Source organism: Calypte anna, chromosome 10 (assembly GCF_003957555.1).
Source record: "Calypte anna isolate BGI_N300 chromosome 10, bCalAnn1_v1.p, whole genome shotgun sequence".
NCBI lineage: Eukaryota > Metazoa > Chordata > Aves > Apodiformes > Trochilidae > Calypte > Calypte anna.
Genome location: NC_044256.1, coordinates 18,628,754 through 18,649,897, shown reverse-complemented (window position 1 = coordinate 18,649,897; position 21,144 = coordinate 18,628,754). Strand labels below are relative to the sequence as shown.

Genomic DNA, 21,144 nt, shown 5'->3' with positions numbered 1-21,144 from the left:
GAAAGCAGGAGAATTCAGTGATGCATCCTGCTGCTGGTAGATGTAACTTTGCAAGAGGCATCACTACAAGCTACCTGACCAGAGGATTAAGTTAATAAACTAAGGGAAAGCAAGAAATCTAGATGAGAAAATTCTTGTGGAGTGTAAGATCAGTATTTCCAGGCTGGCACTGAGCCCAAGCTAGGGCTTAAAAACTAAGTCAAAATGTATTTTGAACTGGCTTCACTTCCTGGCTCAGAAACAGTAGCATTATGCTGCAAATACTGCAGAGATGCAGCTGAACTCACAGATGGGTGGAGGGGGAAGAAAATAGTTCTAAATTACACATGCATTAGCAAAGAATCTGTCTCCCTTGGTGTTTCCTGCATACCCATGGATTAGGAAGACAAGCAGAGCATCTATAGGAGTTTTTTGCCTACAGGCTCCAACAGCTGAGATTTTCCTAATCCTATGGATACTGATTTTTCATTAAAAACCCCAAACAGCCCCCTGTGGCCTGGATGAGTCTATCAACTATTGTTTTCACACAGCCAGTACCTAATCTGAGCTAAAAGTTTTTGATTTAAGATTTGGAGAGACGCCTGTATCTGGTTCAACTCCTACATTAACCCAACTCTCAAGGGAGCAAAAGCTCCCGGTGAACTTTTTTACTTTATTGCAGCCGTGTTTGTTCCCGTGATTCCCGAACAGAACCACGAGGTTTAACACACCTATCCCGATGGGATAAGGGAAGCCAAGAGCGTGTACACAAAGCCACTAGATGGTACTGTTGTTAAATGCAGCCGGTTCCGAGGGGTGAGTGAGTTACCTTTCCCAGCCACCAATCTCACAGAGGGTAATTTGTCAGCTTTACACAATTAGTTTCCACTCTGCAGCAGTGAAGATACACATAAGAACGGATTAATTAGGCAAATACTCAGCAAGAAGAACGTTAGTCAAGGAAATAAAGAGGGAAGAGACGATGTCTGCATGCATTAGAGTCAGAATTTCCATACTCTGGACACTGCCCCTCTTCAGGGCTGGGTATGCATTGCAAGAGAAGTTGAGAAAAGTGAGTGGAAAAGCATTTTCTAATTTCTAATTTACTAATTTCTAACATTTCTAATTTCTAACATTTCTAATTTCTAACATTTCTAATTTCTAACATTTCTAATTTCTAACATTTCTAATTTCTAACATTTCTAATTTCTAACATTTCTAAGGAAGCTTTAGTTTGAGAATTTGCAACATAGATTACTGGAGACAGATACAGAAAAGAATGGCTGTAGGTGTCTGATAGCCCAGGAGTTTTACTTCCACCCCTCTCCTAAGCAAGGCAGCTGTAGCTATCTATGGGAAAAAAAAAAAAGAGGGAAAAAAAAAAGAAAAAAACCTGAATACAAGGTGCTTTACTGTGCAGATCTCAATGTTAATCCCATCCACGTCAGCAGAGGAAGCCTTGGGCACAGGGCCATGTTTTTATTTAAGTCTTAGTTCCTCAGAGGTAACTAAAGCTGAGAAAGAATTGTTCAGGACTCTGACTGACATGTTTGCCAGCTGCACTTGCTTGCAGGGCAGGACTGGCAGCAAACTTGCCCAGAAGCTCTATTAGGCCAAGGACATGATGTGAAGTCACTGCCAGCTTCTCCTGTAGACTGTCTCACCTTAAGTGAGAGTATCTATTACTTCCAGTTCCAACAGAAATGTGGTGGTTTGGCAAAAGCCAGTATACAGAGACATGAGATTATCATCATAATTCAAGAACTTGAATGAGACTATTCCCAAACACTTCTGAGAAATCCTGTCACATGGAATGGGATGGAAAATGATGCTGGCTATAGAGAAATCATCAACATTTAACTGGCATAATCTTATGTGGGTGATAGTTACAGAAAAGCCTGCAAAGAGGAACAGCAGGTATTTAACAAGAATTCCTTCACCTACCTTTGTTGATCCAGTAAAAGCAATTTTATCAATGCTGTGATGGGTAGAAATTGCAGCTCCAGCTGTGGGGCCATAGCCTGGCACAATGTTCACCACACCTGGAGGGAAGCCCACCTGAAAGAGAGGTTAAATACAACTCTGTCAAGAGAGATTTTGAGGACTCTGGAGCTGAGCTGCAATCCTGAGAGCTGCAGCTCAGTCCTCAGGGTGCCTGAAGGAGTTGCAATTAAAAATTCCAAGCTATAGACCACTGCTTCCCAGCTTTCCCAGTAACATGGTTGCGTGCTATCAGCTGGAGTAGACGTGGGTGAAAATAAACAGCCATGCTTAGGAAATGCCAAGTTTCAGGAAGAATTCTTGGAGGAATCCCAGTTTCAAGTCAAAAGAGAGTGAGTTTTTTGGCCAGGCTTGGCCCCCAGCTACTGCTGTGCAGCTGGAGCCAAGGGGGAACTGAATGAAAGCTTGTTTTGAACAAAGGTTGACATTTGTGGTTCTTCAGGGGCCAGAGGGATTAAGGAGTCAGTAAAACCTCACTAGATGATGGGGCTAATAAAACAGGAATACAAGAGCAGATGGCAACAGACTTATGCCAGTTTCCACCACATTTACAACCTAGATTAGCCAGCCAGTAATTTTGCCAAAAGAGACAAATGGCAAAACTTTAGGTGAAATTCTAGTGTGAGAAGTGAGGGACTGGCTGGTCTGTTTTCACTTCCTGAAACAAGAGTTTCAAAGATCAGGAATTGTAGGCTAGCCCTCCCCTACTGCTGATTACACAAGGTTGTTTTCCCTGCATTTTATAACAATGGAATTGCTGAGGATATTAACTGCTCCTTTAATTTCTTGTGGCTTTAAAGTATAAAAGTTCAATAAATGCAGTTTCTCCTTCTAAATACTGAAATAAAAAGAAAGTTATTGCTCATATGCTACCTAGCAAAAAATAATCTTTATAACTGGGCTTGCTTTGGTTGGTTTATTGTCTTTTTTTTCATAAAACAGAAGGGCAGTCTGATTTATTCTATGGATGTGACAATGATAAAAGTGAGTTTAATAGAGTTTGTATCTTGGCTAATGAGTTTTCAAGAAAATACTGCATGTCAAACTGTGCAAGTAATGGTGTTTGGAGTCAGCAACAAAGCCACAAAGAAGCAAAAAATTGGTTCAGGTCACCCTGAGCCAAAAAGTTTTTTCTGTTTTTCAGCAGAAATGAAAGCCAAAATGTTTTGGTTGGCCCCAAATTATTTCATTGAACTTAGCACATAGCTTTGCTTGTGTTCTAACATCTTCTGCATCCTCTTAAAGATGGAAAAAAAAAACCAGTTAAGCTTATTCTTCTGAAAAACTGCAAAGAATTTAGCTAATTTTGGGTGGAGAAAGGAGAATCTTCAAATAAAATTACTCTGATCTAATTACACTGCTGCCTTGAAGGGCAACTGTGAGAAACAGGCAGCTTAGAAGTTCAGCTAAAAAAATGAATTTCACCAGAACTGAATGGCTTTCATTCAACTGAGTGGCATCACATTTACATTTGGGGACCTATATGTCAGAGTGAAAAAAGGGGTGGTGTGCCAGGGCTAACCAGAGGTCAGGAAAACTGCAACCTATGCTCACTCATCTGGTGAAATGTTCTTCAGTCAGCTGAATTCAGGAGATGCTTCACTGCCTCTCCTGATGGGGGAGCTCTAAGTGATAATGATTAAGTGACATTAAGGATGAAGGTATCCTCTTATCTTCCTCCATTTTATGCCAAGAACAGATAAAATCATCATTACTATAATACTGAAGCTAACAAATGACTTTTCCTGCTGAGAGGTAACAGTGTATCTGCAACTCTTTTAGCTTTCCTCACAATTATTCATATCCATACCTGTAAGAAGCTGATTTACTGACCAGTGCTGGAAGATCCTGTGCACCTCATACCACCTCTGTGTCATGAACAGATCTGATGGAGCTGAGATCCTACCTGACAAGCCTTGAAACCAACACTTTGAAATCTCAACCTATGATCTTCCCTTTATGTCAGTACTGAGCTGGCTTGCAAGGCCAGACATAGCTGAATTGTTCTACAAACCACAGAAATTATGAAGGCTTGTTTCCCATGGCACTCTGTCTTGTTTGAATTATCCCACTTAGAAATGGTACAAACCCAACCCTAGCTCTTTTTTGTCCCGTTATCTAATAAAACTGAGCTGGAGCCTTTCCCTCATTTGGAAGAGGGGAAGATGAGGCAGAAGAAGAAAAACACCATTTTTTTCTCTCTTCAGATTCCTGAAAAAGAAGAAAAAAGTCCAGGTTTCGTGCTCCTTGCTACCTCCCAGTTATGAAGGCCCTTCTCAGAACAGGCTGAAGGCAGAGGCTTTTCTCACTTTCCTTGGTGAAGCTCCAGCATCTTTAGAAACCTAAAAACCTACACAGCCAACTCAAAACACTTGAGTCTTGCTTCTGACCTCAGGAGAAGAGCACCTAGATGGGGTGTTCAGATTTCCCTACCTCTTTGATCAGTGAGCCAATGTACAGAGACGTCAGAGGAGTTTGTTCAGCTGGCTTAATAACCAAAGTGTTTCCACAGCACAGTGCTGGTGCCATCTTCCAAACCAGCATCAGCAAGGGGAAGTTCCACTGCAAGAACAAGAGGCAGGTGAGATCAGCTCAGCACAGTCCCCTACTCACTTCCAGGCAGCATTTTCCCCCCCTTGTTCACACAGCTCAGGGAGAAGCAACTGGGAGCACAGCCACAGAGAGAAGCCTGCTGACAATACTGCATTTGCTTGGATTGTAAAGTATAACATTCCTTCATTTCCCCTTGAGATTCCCAAAGATTGCTGGCAGTCCTCAAGCTAATCCTGCAAGCTGGACAAACCTCTGCATGATGTGACTGCATTCTTCACAGGAGTTTGACCACACTTTGTGTAGGATTTTGGCTGTTCACAGAAAATCTGTTGGAAGCAGTGTCCTGAGGTATCACTTCTACACAGCATCCTTACCTGAGGGAATTATGGGGTGCAACTGCTCACTGACAAAACAAAACAAAACCAAAAAAAATCACTTTTCAAAGCTAGGTATTGGCTGAGCAGTTAGGAGTTACACAACATCATCTAATTCCAGGTTTCTAACTAGGAAACTGCAGTGGGTTGTTCAGTCATGGGAATCCAAGGGAGGTCTTATGCTTCTTTCAGATTGTAAAATGCTCCTTTCCAATTAGTTTTCTTATTTGGATTTAGGAACCAGTCCACATCAGTTTCCTCTGTGCTAATCTCTTTCATGGTTATGTGTATTTGTAGATCTTGGAGCCTAAGCAAGAAGTGGAAAATGTAGCTCAGACTGAATCTCAGAAAGGTCGTTTGGCAGCAGAAAGGATTTCTTCATTAAAAATAATTAATGCTGCTTTAGGGATGATGGAAGCAGGCCAGCAGTAAGGGGACTTCTTGTCAAGACTTAAGCCAAGGGCCTTCAGCTATTAACAAAGAAGCCAAATACGTTAGGAATCCACAAATTCACACTTACAAATAAATTAGCAGTGCAGCTTTTAGGAGGTGAGTTCTGTTCTAGCCCAGTAGCCTTGAGACAAAGCAGAATTTACTCTAATGTGCTATTCTTCCACTTGCCTCTCCCTCTTTCCCAGACCTGTTTCATTTCAGTGATCCTTCCCAATGGCCACATCCCATGATTTGCCCATTTCTCCTTTTCTCCTCAGCCTTCCTGAAGGGCTCAGGCTGCAGCTTGAGCCATTCACACCTCTACTGCTTTTTTACACTTTAAGAGGATGACATAAGCCCATTAGGAGCTTTCTATTGTAGACTGGCTGATGAAAGTTAACAATAAAGGACTCCAGGGCTACCTTGTGACCCTGCAATAAATCTCAGTCATATGCTGCACCTTCTAAGAATTGAGTCTTGCTAAGACTGTTGGCTTAAATCTAGTCAAACCTCAGGAAAAATTGGAAGGGGTGTTAATTGGTCTAGGAAGACCCATGCAGAATCATGGCAATCTCTTTAAATCAAGTAGGAATATACATACTCAAAGAGTGATGTCTTCAGAGATCAAACTGGAAAAAAAAACTTTGAAGGGGATTTCTTCTAAGTAAACTGAAGACAGATGTGGGTTTGTTGACCCCAATCATCCTTTTCCCAGAGTCTTTAACTTGAGTCAAATTTGGTTCTGTATTTCCTATTGTATTTACTGCTGATGTAATGTCAACTTGAAATATTAGAAGTCTCACCAAGTCCCCTTTTAGTGGCTCTCCAAGCATCCTACATGTAGGATTTTCAAGGGATAGCTCCCAAAAGCATCACTGGGTGCCAAAGGTGACTGAGGTGTGACCAAGAGATTCCTTTTAATTGGTGATCAATGTGAGGAACCTGATGTTTTGATCTCAAGTCACTAATTCCAGTTGCTCACAAGCAGTCACATTGCTTGTTCAGCCAGAAAAGCTGTGCAGAAGCCATGAAGCCAAGCATCTGATAAGTAGTACCCACCAGCTCCCAAAAAGAAAAATTTCCCTGGCTATCTTCAGGAACTGGTATTCCTGGTATTCCCAGGGTCCAGCAAATCTAACACCCCACATGCATTTCTTTCACAGTCTCTCCTCTAACCCTATTCCAAAGATCAAAAATCTTCCACGGACTCTTTGGACCCAAGTATCCAAAACAGAGAATCTTGGCACATCACCATTTGCCTCCTGGCCTGTAGGATACCACGTTCAAAGCATTTTACAAGCAGACAGGAACAAATTATGTCTCCCATGGAGCTGTAAAGTCTTCCTGGCTGTCTGTTTCAACAGAGCAAGCAACACACACTAAAACTGGAGTTATTCCAAGAACTAGCCACACTGTCCCCTCAGCAGAAAATGAGATCTCAAGGAAAAGAAAACGACTCAGCGAGATTTAATCAGAGAAAGCTCAGAGAACAGCCAGGGGTTATTAATAATGGATATGATTTAAAACTCAAAACAATGCATCAGCACCAGGCAGCAAAAAGCTAGCACATGTAATGACAAAATGGTTGTCCCAGCAGTGCAAGAGTCAGAGAACTCTGACTGATCCCTGGTGACTGGTGTCAGCCTTTAGAGAGGAACAGAGCATCTGATTAGGAGACCCACCCTTCCACTGCAGAGGATTTCATGTTGCCAAGAGCAATTGGCATGGGGGTAAAACAAGAAAATACATCAGGGAACTGAGATGGGAGTTCCCCACAGAACAGCTGTGCTTAACTAGGAAGCAAATGGCTGCAGTATAAGATGGGGAATGCACATGTTGTTCCTCTGGTTCCAAGGGAGATGCAGGGCACCACCACTGCTACTTACTGGAGTTATAGCTCCACAGACACCCATGGGTTCATGCCTGGTGAAACAGACAAAATTTTCATCTGCAAGACAAAAGAGTAAAGGAAGACAGAACAGTCAAAATCTTAAACTCTACAAAAAGAGTGTAGGAGTGCACACTGAGAGGCTGGGGACAGAACTGGAACCGTTTTAGACAAAGAACCATCTATCTGTTCATCTTAAGTCATGCCTCTGGGACACCCCAGGCAGATGAGGATCTGTTTGAGAACAGGTCTTGTATTAGCTCAAAAGCAAAACACTGCTCACATTCACAGTGGAGCCTTTTGAAAGGGGTGCAATTCCTTCCATGATCTCCCTGTGTTGAGGCTAAGGGGGAGGATCATTCTCCACCACACTAAAGAGCAAGCACAAATTTCATATAGACTGTGTCTCCCGGGAAGATGCAAAGCACTTATTTCCCTGAGGAGGAAGAGCTTTTTAAACCTGTTTTGTACAGGAATCAGATTGGGTGTAACACGAATTGCACTTCTGGTAAGAAATCACAAAAAGATGAAACTCTGGGAATAAAGTAATACCATTCAACTTAAAATAATCTCATTACTTTTTCAAAGAGAAAGCAGGAAGGACATTGTCCTTACAAATTCTTTCTTGCTGAAAACCTAGTTTCACTGGGAAGAGCTGATAGAAAACATGAACATTTCTAATTGCAGTTTTTGGAAGGGATCTCAAATCAGGAGTAGTGTCCATGCAAGCAAAGCTTTATGTTACTCTGCATGAGGGTGACAGATCTCAGTTTATATGACTGACATCTCTCTGCCTGCACAGATTGAACTAGTTCAGCCCTTCAAAGCCCTTCCCCTGGTGACTAATTTTTGTCTGCAGTGTCTGTCCTTCACACAGCCTCAGTGATCACCCTCATGCAGGGACCAAACAGGCTGATTTTGAACATACACCATATTACTCATCATGCCACATGGACAGCATCCATTGTCTTAACTTGTTCTCCCCAAAGCCATATTTAAACTTATATAGCTGAGCCAAAGTGTTCTCTCTGTCCCTGCCACCACAGTGCAGTGTGTCTGCTCTGGCTCTGCAGCCTGGGAAACATTCTGAAAAACATCTTTCAAGTCTCAGAAAACTTGACAGGGTCCCTCAAAGAAGTCAGTGCTTTGGCTCCAGAGAGAAGTCAACATCTCAGAACTTCTCTTCAATAAAAGTGAAGAAAAAGCATTCCATAATTTCTCTGAACATCTCTGAACAGTGTGAGCCAGCACTGTCAGGGATGTAGGAACATCAGTGAGGTGGGAGGCATTGCTGGATTCTACATCAACTCTCTGCCACATCTCCGTGGCATCTAGGACAGCACAAACTCTGCTGCCTTCACACAGTTCTCCCCCAAAACCTCTGTTCTTCCACACTCTTAATTCATTTCAGTGATACATAGAATCATAGAATCCTAGGGGTTAGAAGGGACCTCGAAAGATCATCTAGTCCAACCCCCCCTGCCAGAGCAGGGCCACCTAGAGTACATCGTGCAGGAACGTGTCCAGACGGGTTTGGAATGTCTCCAGTGAAGGAGACTCCACGACCCCCCTGGGCAGCCTGTTCCAGGGCTCTGTCACCCTTACAGGAAAAACATTTTTTCAAATATTCAATTTGAACCTCCTGTGCTCCAATTTACACCCATTACCCCTTGTCCTATCACTGGTCATCACTGAGAAGAGCCTAACTCCATCTCCCTGACACTCACTCCTTACATATTTGAAAACATTGATGAGGTCACCCCTCAGTCTCCTTTTCTCCAAACTAAAGAGACCCAGCTCCCTCAGCCTTTCCTCATAAGGGAGATGTTCCACTCCCTTAATCATTTTAGTAGCTCTGCACTGGACTCTTTCAAGCACTTCCCTGTCCTTCTTGAACTGAGGGGCCCAGAACTGGACACAATACTCCAGGTGCGGCCTCACCAATGCAGAATAGAGGGGGAGGAGAACCTCTCTTGACCTACTAACCACACCCTTTCTAATGCACCCCAGGATGCCATTGGCCTTCTTGGCCACAAGGGCACATTGCTGGCTCATGGTCATCCTCTTGTCTACCAGGACCCCCAGGTCTCTTTCACCTACACTGCTCTCCAGCAGGTCAGCCCCCAACCTAATGAATAAATTCACCTAGAACATATGGATTTACTTCTTTAAGAATTACTCTAAACTTTAAATCAAAAAGGTTTCTCTGTTAAAAAAAAATAGAATAAAAGAACCCATCCATTATTTTCCAGAGAGCTATCCAGGCATTCACTTTGTTCTCCCATGAGTTTAAGACACATTGACTTAAAATGCATCTTGAGAAAGGAAAGGAGTAGAAGGCTACTTGTAGAGGTGCTCAGAAGCCAGCCTTTCCATGCACCTCCCTCCCTGAAACCAGCCCAGCTCTGAAACTGGCTCTGAAGGAACTTACCCACTGGGATAGTTCTGCCCTGGATTTTATCAGCCCATCCAGCATAGTATCTGAGTGTTTTTATACAACCTTCCAGGTCAATGAAATAAGCTTGAAGAAAAGGTTTTCCTGTGTCCATTGTTTCCAGAGTCTGAAAAGACAAATTGCATGCAGTGTCAGACAAACTGATGGCTTTGTTCCTTCAAAAAAACAACCTTTTAGACAAACTCCTTCTCAATTTATTTTGCCTTGTGCTGCAGACATGGGGTTTCCTTCTCCCATCTTCCATTTTAGGCACGAGCTTGTTAATACAAAGAAGGTGGAAGGGAAGCAGACTGCACCCAACACCTCTGGTGTGCACACAAGTTCAGTGACTGCAGTTAAAGCACATCTTCCAGAAGCCCCCAGAAGGTGGCTGTGGGTGGGACACAAGGCTGCAGCCTGGTGCCACTGGTCAGAAGTGATGTGAGTGATGTGACTTCACCAGAACTGACCCACAAACACAGATGTTCTGGAGTCCAGACAGTGTCACTGAAATCAGTCAGACCCCCTTTCCTTTTATTTGGAAATTTTTTTTTTCCCCTCCTTCATAGCCCTAAAACCAACCTCTGAAAAGCCTCTTTTGTCCACAGGATGATAGAAAACACATTTTTTTTTACAGAAGTCTGGTAAAGTACCCTTTGGGCTCAGATCTGTGCTGAGACTAAGGTAAGGAAGAAGTTGCTTCTCTAAAGCTGCAGTGAAGCTGAGCAGCTCTAAATGAAGTCCAGTCTCAGCCTGTGTCCTTCTCCTGACATCAGCTCAGTGACTGCTTTGTTCTCCACTCAGGTCATTAAATGGGATATTGGTGCAAATGGCCAGCACATCCATAAAGGAATTACTATCCCTTGGATTGAAACAGCTCTGTTTACATATGAAGTCATACTCTGTCATCTTCCACAGACGTTAGGGTTGAAACAGCCCTCAAACAGACATTCCCCCTGGGATGCCTAGGATTGTTATCCACTCGGAATGTTTTGCTAAAACAACTGATTTTTACAAGTCATTACTTAGCATGCAGCCAAGGCAGCTATGGCTGGGTTTCTGCAATTGAAACAACAATGCCAAACAAGCCCTCCTGGCTCAGAAGGGCTGCAAAGAGCTCAAAATTAGTGTCCTGGTTATGGAAAAAGGAGGATCCTCTGAAGTCCCATCAAAAAGTAAGCAGGAAATAAACAGGGAACATTCACAGGTACATTTATTTTCTGGCCAGAACTGCCTTCACACCTGGATATTTTGGGGTTTGTCCTGCTGAAACTGGAAGCTGTCATGTGGTAAAGAGATGTGGGAAAACAGTCTGCGGAGGCTTAAGGATTCCATGTACGCATCAATATGATTGTATGAAATCATTTATTAGCAACTTGCACTCACTTTATATAGAGAAGCCTTGTTTACATCATCTTATCATGCAGGTGGCCTTGTACTCCAACCACACATACCATTCTCACGGAAAGATTCTTCTCACATAATTATTTTCCTCCTCTGTTGCCAATTAAGTTATCTCTTTCCCAGTAGCTCATTCTCAGAAAGCCTCTAACTAGGCCTCAATAACCATTAACCCAATGTAGCCTAAATTGAAGTAAGTCAGGATTGCTCACAACCTGTATATTTCTGAACTGTTTCCCCAACAAAGAGACATTGTGTTGAGGAAAGAGACTCAGCTCACAATACTCATCCAGGTCCAGGCTCTCAAGCACATCCCATGTACCTAAAGTCTTAGGTGACCTCAGTGGGACATCAGCTCAGGAACTTACACATCTAACAAAACTACCTGTCATAAATGTCATTCTCCTGAAGCTAAGCAGAGCCAAAGTGCAGCACTGAACTGGTGAGTGTTCAACTCCAAGATCTTCAGGATGGCCTGACAGCTGCTCTAAGCAGAGAGAGGTCAGGATCTGTGGTGTGATTTGGAAAGATGTCCAAGGCTCATAGAATCTAAAGGCTTCTACCAACTGCAACACATTTTAGCTCAGGTCCTACTTCCTTCATTCTGCAGCAGGATTCCTTCAGGATAGGATGGGAGATCATTAGGAAGAGTTCTTGCATGCAGAGGTCCAAGTTAACACAGCTTCATGGCTATAAAGAGATTTTTCTGAGCCAGTACATTCAGTAGGGAAAGAAACAGTTCCCACTTACACACATTTTAAACTTGGATGACATCCAGCAAGAGCAAGATACTCTTTTCAGCCCTCCACTTTAGGGGAAGGAATTTGCAAAGAAGTCAAACTGGCCTTGCACTTTGCAATGAGAAAGGACTAAGTGAGCTGAGGTGGTTTGCAGGTTTTTTGGTCAATTTTTGTTGTTGGTGGGTTTTTTGGGTTTGTTCTTTGGTTTTTAGGGGTTTTCTTTGTTGTGGCTTTTTATTGTTTTGTTTTGTGGGGGTTTTTTTGCAATTTTTTTTAAAGATAAGAGCTGGAAGACAGCTGTGAATACTGATGACTGATAAACTAAGAAAGAATGATTATTGCTTTGAAAGTGGGTGAATATTTGTAATTGCTTCAGTAACTAGCTAAAATTTTGGAGGAGCCAACCAGGTAGAAGAGCTAAAAAAGCTCCTAAAATCATCCTGCAGAAAGAAAAGTAAACCACAAATCCTTCCTGGACTCTTCTGCCCTTCATAAAGGAAGAGAAAAGAACAATATCAGGTGGATATGGACACAGCAAAATCAGAGGGATGGAGCTGAGTTATCAGCCAACAGTGGCTGGTTTGTCACTGCTCACCAATCACAGTACTTACTGCCAGGATGACTCTGTCTCTCTCAAGAAGATCAGCCAGCTTGTGCAGGAGTCTTCCTCTGCTGAGGGCATCCATCTGTCTCCATGGAGCTCCCCTCTGGAATGCTGCCTTGGCTGCTTCCACTGCATTGTCCACATCAGGCTGGAGAAGCCACATACACAGGAAAAACTCAGGTTACAAGGAAGGGGCTGGACAATGGCACAGAAACCCCATCAGGCTGCTTCCTAAATGGTGGCTAAAACCAAGTTGTGTGACAAAACCACTTTCATTTTACTCCTGGATTTGGACACAAGCCTGCAATAAGTTTTGAGTTTGGCTTGGACTGATAAACAACCTCGAGGGCAGAGTATGAATAGGGTCTCTCTCAAGGGTAATTTCATGCAACTGGTTTGTTTATACAATAATCCAGAATCATGTTCCAGCCTGTGTAGGATATAAGTGACACTGGAGGAGAATGGAGAAACAAGATCCCAGTTCTGATCCCTTCCCATTAGAGCTTCTCTGAGCATGACCTGAGCCTGAATCATTCTCCTCTGAGCAAGAGTGGGAAGGAAAGTCCCCCACAAGAGATCAGTTTTATCCAGGGGAACAATCACAGCTGAGCTCCCACCATTCAGTCCCACTGGAACACATGCCAGTAACAGCACACTGAAGAAGCTCCCTTAGACCCCACATCACACTTTAAACAAGTTTTCCCTTAGCAGTGATTAATTAGCTTCTGTGACCAGGCTGGGAGCAGAGGACTGGGTCTGCAGTGGCACAGGTCACAATGCAGCATGCCCTGGGTACCAAGAGAAATGAAAAAGGGGCAGGATAGAAATGGAGCAGTGATGAACAGGACATCACCCTGGCATTCACAGGAACAGGAATGATGATGGCTGAGCAGGCAAAGGACTTCAGATCTTCCCCATCTTCTAAATACTGAAGTACCTGAAGCTCCTGCAGATACTACTTGTCTCCATTCCTGTCTCTTTTCTCAGACATGCTGGCTACACACAGTGGCTTGGAGCCCACAGTCACCATCACACAAGCAAAAAAAGTTTTCCCAAAACACCTTCAGGGGGCATCACCACCAAGTGAGGTCTTGTGAGCCTGCAGAGCCTCGATAGGCCTGAGAGACCAGCAAAAACAAGGAAATTCTTCAGGAAGGTTGAAATGCCATTCTTAATCCACCCTGTTTTGAGTAGGCATTAGGGGAGTCTGAATGGCATGTTCATTGCAGGCATGTTGCAATAGGTAGGCACAATGCGTGACAAAGGGAGGCCTGACTGTCAAGGTGCCAGGGACACCCTGGGGTGTTCAAAACCACAAGGAGGAGACCTCTGCATCCTGGTGCTCAGCTCTGAGCCATGCAGATTTACTGAGCATTACATAAAGAGCTCCTCTAAGAGAATATTAAGACTGCAAAGACGAGCACTGCAGCGTTGGGAAATGCCTGCAAACCTTTCATACCCACCCTGGATGTTTGCAGGATGATCCAAGCCCCAGTTACACAACCACATACCAGCTTCCCCTCAGCAAACTCACACTGTTCTTTGTTTTAAGATACCTCCTCCACCTTCCTCCTCTACCTCAAGTCCTGTTCATCACTGCTCCATTTCTATCCTGCCCCTTTTTCATTTCTCCTGCCTCAGCTGCTGCAGAGCATCACCCCACTGGCTTTGTGTTTATAGAAAACACCTGTGAAAAGAAAAAAAAAAAGTTCCAGGGATGGAGAACACTCCATGGAGACTGTGTCTTGACTTCATTTACTCACTTTTTTGGGAAGGCAGGACTATGCCATAGTTTCACAATTAGAAGAGGTTCAGAACTTACCTGTGCCCCTGCAAACCAAGCTCTGCAAGCAGCTTCCACACTGCACTGCTCCAATGTTTGAACTGAAGCTCAAACCAGCTCCAAACAGCAGCTGAACAGCCCAAAGTCTCCAAACCCATTATGGTTATTAAAACCATTACATGGTTATAACATTCCTGCAGCCTCTCACTGCAGTCTGAAGGGGGCAAGATGACTGTGAACACCACCACTTACAGTCCTTCAGAGATCTACATGGGAGAGTCAACTGCTTAGAAATGATCATGACAGATGCTCCAGAGCTTAAAGTGACAGGTGTGGACTTGCTGCCCAAGTTCTGTGGCAGCCAGATGAGCTGGAGTCTCCTTTGAGGAAGGAGCACCTTTTCCCTGCCCCTGATGAGTGTCAGCAAGCTGCTAAAAGAAAAAAAAGCTTAAGTGTTATCAGCAGCAATGGTGCAAATATTTTTGCTTTCATGTGGTGACACCAAGCCAGAGTGGATGTTGTGGGGCTGCACACCTGACAGGGAGCAGAAATGGAATGAAGAAAGTTACTCCTCCATTATCATCCTGACAAGCACTTGGACACCAAGCCATTATCTGGGAGGCAAAAAGCCTCCAAGCATCAAGTGGAAGCATTTGCCATTTTCAGTGCTTTGTTTTCCACACAGGATTTTCCTTTATCCCTCCCCAACTATCCCCATCAAGGGCAATTGCAGCTTAAATTCTGTAATAAAAAAGAACAAACAACAAAACTTTTGCTCCCAGCCTCCTCATAAAAGCATTGGCCAAGTTTCAGCACCAGACTCAACTGTCATTGCTGAGATAAAGGCTGCCAAATTCCCACCCCTCATATGCAGGATAAGCAAAACACACTCTGCACAGCCAGGAAGGGACAGGTTTCTGTGCAGGGGAAGGGAAGTGGTGTTCTGCTCCCAGCCTGCTGGGAAGGCAGAGCCAAACCAGGCACAGTACATCTGCAGCCAGAGCCAGCACCAGGAATTGCCACTCTTGTGGTGGCACTGAGCAGCACAACCAAGGATGGTGGCACATGGGGACAAGACACTGAAAAGCACCATGAAAACACAACTCTCCCTTTTCTGCAGGAACTCCAACAGCCTGGAGTTACAGACCTGGGAAATCTCAGAGGTCTCAGTTTGCCAGAGGACAGTGGGACACTGCCAAGTGTCACCAGCAGGCAAAGAGCTGGTTTGGAATGCTTCTCACCCATGACTCTGCCTTCTAACCAAAGCAGATCTGGGTCTAATCCCACTCAGTCCCTTGCAAAAAAACTACTTAAAGTAAAAAATATTTTTCATTTTGAAAAGTGTGATGTTGAGGAGTGGAAGAGGAGGCTTTCAGCACCCAAGGTGCAGCAAACTTACATTCCTGCCTCCAACTATTCTATGCACTAAGGAGTCAGCAACCTCTGCTGAGCACCCACAGGCAGAGAGCCCCAAGGAAAGGTTTGCAGTGACTCTCTTGCAAGTTGGAAGCTGAAAGTCATCCTTGAATTCAGGCAGGGACAAGTCTCAAGGAGGCAAGCTGCAGAACTGGCCTTTTAGTTCTGCATAACAGTCTTCCTTAACTAAGTTATTAAGAAGCAGGCTTGAGACACTCATGTAATGCTCTGTAACTGCTTGAGGAGACACAGGGAACAATAACAACGTCATGGTTTCTGCCTAACAAAATCCAGTTGCATCAGAGTTAGCCTCAACTCCACTGTTTTCAGGTCCCTGCAATTAAACACAGTTGTGTCCTACCCAGTTAGTATAAAGAAATTACACAGAATGTTTGGTTCTGCCTCAGTCTTTAACTGCCCCATGATCCCAGTGGGTCTCAGAGGCTGCTTTAATGCCATCCAAAAAGAACAGCTCCTTACACACCACTGCATGCAGGCTGGAGATTTGTACTGCCAAGAAGTTTGCTCCCATCTCCAGAAGGGCCAAGCTGTGTATTCTACACATTTTAACACCAGAAAACACATTGCCCCTGCTCAACTGGTATCACTCCTGCTAGAAAAGGCTCCCCAGGGCAGCTACCTGGGCTGGAAACCAAGCACTGGGACTCATAAGTGTTGGGCAAGCTGTGGTAGCAAGAAAGAGAGACAACAGTGCAGGGAGAAATGCCCACACTGCCAATCACTCCTACCAGCAATGAAGAGCCAAAGCCCTGGTAGAACAGAGAAGCTGTGAATCACCTTCCCATGACATACTCTAAAAAAGACAGCTCTTGGGCCAGCTCTTTCCCACAGATGAGGACAGTTAGCCCATATGTGATGAGCTGTTTTGGAAAAAAAGTGTCACATTTGGTTGTTCCTCACCTCAGGATGTTAATAAGCCCAAGCAGTCATGTCCCAGGCTACTCTACAGTGAACCAGGGCCAGGGACTACTGAAGTTCTTGAGATTCTGGTGTGGTTTTAACTGAGAGATGCCACATTTGTGCAGAGGAGGGCAGAACCCATTATACCAATTGGAAAAACAGCACCACATCTCTAACAGAAAGTGGGGAGTGTTTGCATGACTGATCTTAAACTCTCCCAAGCACTCAGGTTACTTGTTTATTGCTTATTAAAGAGTTTCAGTGCAGTGTTTGCAATGAGCTGCCATGCAGGTTGGCTACAAACCATTCCCAACACAAGGCCCAAGTCCTGTCAGGGATGTGCACACCCCACCACTGCTATTTCCTCAGACCTGCTGCTTCCTTCCAGTCTATAACACAAGAATGATGGTGAACCTCATTCCTCTGAGTGTTCAGCAGGCAGTTCCTACCAGGGAAAATGACTCTGTTGAGATGGACAGGATTAATCTCACCCATCCTGTGTAATTCTTGAGCAACACATCTACTGACCCAGACCTCCAGCTCACAGTCTGGCCAGGTGTTGGAAGCCATTTTTTCCTCTGTGTGCTTCCAGAAGGGATTCCCTTGGAAGCTTTTGCACTGCCCTCCCAACAACACTTACCTTGTCTCCTTCCTCAATGTCACAGATTTTCTCCAGCGTTGAAGGGTTGTAGGTGGGGAACTTCTTTCCACTTGTAGACTCATGCCATTCGTTGTTAATGAATATCTGAGGAGAGAGCAGGGAGAGTGGGATGGGGAGGAGAAAGAATATAAAAAAAAAAACAAAACCAATCTGATATAGACAGTGCAAAAAACCACAAATACTCCTCAAAGATCCTGAGGGCTCTTCAGTTTCCATTGATGGCAGAGGCAAGTGTGGTCAGTCTCTCTCCTGGGGAGACTGTTTATGATACAGACAGCATTTATCCAAACTAGAACCTGAGCCAGAGAATGGAGGAAACAGCCTCCGTGCACCCAGTTAGCTCTGAGCAGGAGGGACACAGAGGATGGTGCCCACTCAGTGTAACACCATAATTCAGCAATGAGAAACAGACAGTTTTTGAAATACATCTCCATGGGAACAGCAAGCAGACACCAAGAGAAACTCACACAGTTCAGGCAAAAGGAGCCCCTAGTGACACGTTACAAATGAAATGTCAGTGAGTTGGGTGTTTGTATCCTGCCCTGGGCTACTTCCACCCCTTGCCCACCCTCCCTCCCCGGGGCTGTCTGGTGGAGGGGAAGCACTGGCTCTGTTCTACCCCACCATCCTCCTCACAACCTAGATCAAGCCTCTCACGTCACTTGGAGTCATCTGTGACAAGATTTAAGTGTTTCAAAATATTGCATTTCCAGAGCAAGAACAAACAGTCCCAGTGTTGCGCAACTGGAAATGCATTAAATACAAGAGTGTTGTTACTGAGGGTAAACAGAACATGAATACCTATACACAATTAATTGATTCAACATGCATCTTATCCACACTCTGATCTAACTTGGCAGTGTTAGATTTTATAAATATACTTTAAGTAAAGATTAGATGAAGTAATCTTTATTAGTAGCCTGTTAGTGGCTGTAAGCTAGTACTTTTACTTGGAAGTCTTCCACATTTGCAATCTTGTTTATGAGTCTCTCCACACCACCAGGACATTAATGGTGCATCCCCTACATTTGGAATTCCCACTCCTTTGGGTCAAAGTTTTCTTTGCTTGGGCAGCTTTTTTTCCTGAAAGGAGTTTCTCCTTACAATTGCTGCAAAAAGCATCCAAGATGTAATTAGTGTAAAAAGCTGCACTTTTGGACCCAGCATTTTCAGAGAGGTTGAGAAAATTTTGGTAAAGAAGTTGTCAAGTGAAGTCACAAGATACACTGTTCAAAATATTAACTAGCTTGACACTTAGGCTCCCAAACTATCTCTTATTATCCAACTACTGCATTTAACATTCACACATTCTAACTTCAGTTTTCCTTTGTTTCACTAATGAACAAAGTCACATTAGAAACGTTTGAGGTAAGACAGGAACTATAAAGTTACAGCATCAAGTACAAGCTCACAAACTGGAGACTGGGGAAGGATACTGGTTTCCCTCTGCATTCAACATGAGTTCTATGTGGGAGGATTGGGTTGGGAAAGTGATGTTCCTATGAGAAGCAGTAAAACACAACAGTGACAAGATCAGGCTGCTTTAAATGCAACATATATCCTGGCATCTTTCTGGGAACCACACCACAGAGCCTGAATCTTTAGTGCCAGGAGCTGAACTCAAACAGAGCAACGTATCAGCTGTTCATGCTTCATACCCAGGGTTTTGGACACAAAATTGTGGACAGATAAGTTCCATCACGCACCCATGACAAGCATTAAACTGCTGTATAAGCAAGACCTTTGTTGAAAACTGTTCCTCTTCCCCTGCCCTGTTAACTGGTAGAACCAAAAATAAAAAAATCACCGCTAAGCAGAGGAAAGTGTGCCGTCAGCTGTAAACATCTGGTGAAACTCAGAGCCTGCAGAAAACCTCTCACAGTTTCATGAAAACTGACTGCAGCTCATTATTTTCTCAGATGCACCCGGAGCATCAGATCAAGTCTCAAATTCACACTTTTAATTTACAGTGGTTTCCACTTTCAACACACTACCTCGATACCTTTAGCGCACGGAGTCTCTGGCAAAACTCGGGAGAATAAAAAAACAAAAAATGTGTTTCAAGCATATGTGGCTGCAAAATCAGATCCCAAAGGAGTATTTAAAAGTGTTCACAACAATAAAAATAACAAAACCCAGAACATTTGGATGTTTAAGGAGGGCTCTGATGGCCGGGTCCATTTTGGACGCAGAAAAGAGCCGTTTGTGCAGCACTGCGCCATTCTGCAATCAGCAGCTGCAGATGCAATTTGCTGCCAGACAAGAAGTTTATCTAACAAAGAAAAAGTAGATAAATTTGGGACTGTAAAAATTAACCTGGCCCGATGCTCACCACCAATTTCTAATCTGTTTCAGTGCTTCAGATGCATAATTCAAATCAACACCTTACTGGATAAGCTATCACTGTTTACTCCTCACTGCAAGAGGATGAGCTTCAAGTTCTGCTCTTCTATTTTAACACAGAAATATAACAATAATTGATATGCTCATTTAACCCCTCCAGCTCTTTTTAACGCAGCCACATAGTTCAAATTATGGCAGTCAAGGCTGCCCAGCATATTTTCTCCACTGTACAGGACTATGGAACAAAAAGCAACTGGGCTGCCACAGAGCTACGGCTGCTCCAGGAAGCAGGGATTTCCACAGCGGCCACCAGCCCAGAACCACCAGCAGCCTCATCTCTGAGGGACAGAGTTACCAAACTCAGGAGCCTTTGGTTAAATCTGAAAGGTCAGGAGCCACCGTTTAATGGTCAAGTGAAGAGATGATGGGTGGAAAGATGAGATCCAGGTTTGTGCGGGCTCGCTGCCTGACTGCCCGCCTTACAGGGAGGATGTGGAGGAGCTCTGTTGGGACAGCAAGCCACCAACAAGATGTCCATGAACACAACTCCAACAGGGTCACCCCAGTCCTGTCACACAGCCCTTTGAGAAGGTCAGGTCCTGCAGGACCCTCCTGAACACTCCATGGATTCTCCAGAACCCAGACCCACACCCCCCCTACCCAGCACTGAACCCCCTTCCACCACAGGGCAGCTCCACATCAGCTCAAAGACAGCTGCACCAAACCTAAGCAAGGAGCTTCCTCACAGGTAAACCCCACCTCACCTCTGCCTGGGCTCATCACATCCAAATCCCATTTCCCTGAGCTCTAAACGTGGTGCCAGAAGGATTTCCCAAGCGGATCTGTGAGCGGGGTGCTGGGGCAGATGGCATCCAGGGGGACCAGGAGGGGACAGGCACCACACAACAGGCCTTGTCCTGATCAGCACCACAGGCTGTCACACAGCCAGGGGAAAGGTACCTGGGGACACCTGAGGTAGCATCACAACATTTTTTTTTTTTTCCCCTCAAAAATAAGTTGGTTTCTTGGGGTGAATGCAGCTCCCCTCAAAATGCCACAGTGCTCTGGTTGACCCACTCACTCAACCACCTTTACAACCCTGTCATCTAGGGCAGCACAGGGAATAAAAACACTTTTAGAAAAAAAAATTAAGAAAAACGACGGCGAGGGAGAAAACTTTATAAAAAATAAAATACTTCGCCACCAGCATGACTCCACCGAGCACCAGCGATGCCACAAGCGAAGCCAACCGCCCACCTCCCCTCGCCGGCTCACCTTGGTGTACTTCACTTCCAAACTCCGCAAGGGCCGCGGCAACGGCGGCGGCATCTTCCTGTCAGGCTGCCCGTTCTCCACCGCACCGTTGAGGGCGGCCATGGCCGCGCCGTCGAACCCGCGCCACCCTCTGCCGCCGCCAGCCCCTCCGCACCGCCTTAAGAGCGGCGCGCGCCGGCCACCGCCGCCCGCCCCCATTGGCCACCGCCCCGCTCCGCCCCCCCGCCTGGCGCCCCGCCCCCCGCCCCGTCGCGCGGCCCGCAGGTAACGGGCGGTGCCCGTCCCGCCGAGGAACCTTGGCCGCTGGGGCTCGGGGGGCGCCCGCGGACTTCGGCCAAC

The 21,144-nt window shown here is 44.8% G+C and overlaps 1 protein-coding gene across 1 annotated transcript in view; it reads right to left on the bottom strand.

Moving 5' to 3' along the window:
- ALDH1A3 (aldehyde dehydrogenase 1 family member A3) overlaps positions 1 to 20,922 on the bottom strand; it is a 36,678-nt gene extending 15,756 nt beyond the window's left edge. Inside the window, exons 1-7 of the mRNA XM_008491712.2 lie at positions 20,806 to 20,922; positions 17,167 to 17,271; positions 12,414 to 12,554; positions 9,659 to 9,788; positions 7,226 to 7,287; positions 4,414 to 4,542; positions 1,924 to 2,037 (exon numbers count right to left, since the gene is read on the bottom strand). Of these exons, the coding sequence (XP_008489934.2) occupies positions 1,924 to 2,037; positions 4,414 to 4,542; positions 7,226 to 7,287; positions 9,659 to 9,788; positions 12,414 to 12,554; positions 17,167 to 17,271; positions 20,806 to 20,907 (783 nt within the window). The 5' untranslated portion in view covers positions 20,908 to 20,922. The remainder of the gene's footprint in view (positions 1 to 1,923; positions 2,038 to 4,413; positions 4,543 to 7,225; positions 7,288 to 9,658; positions 9,789 to 12,413; positions 12,555 to 17,166; positions 17,272 to 20,805) is intronic.
- Positions 20,923 to 21,144: the final 222 nt, after the last annotated feature.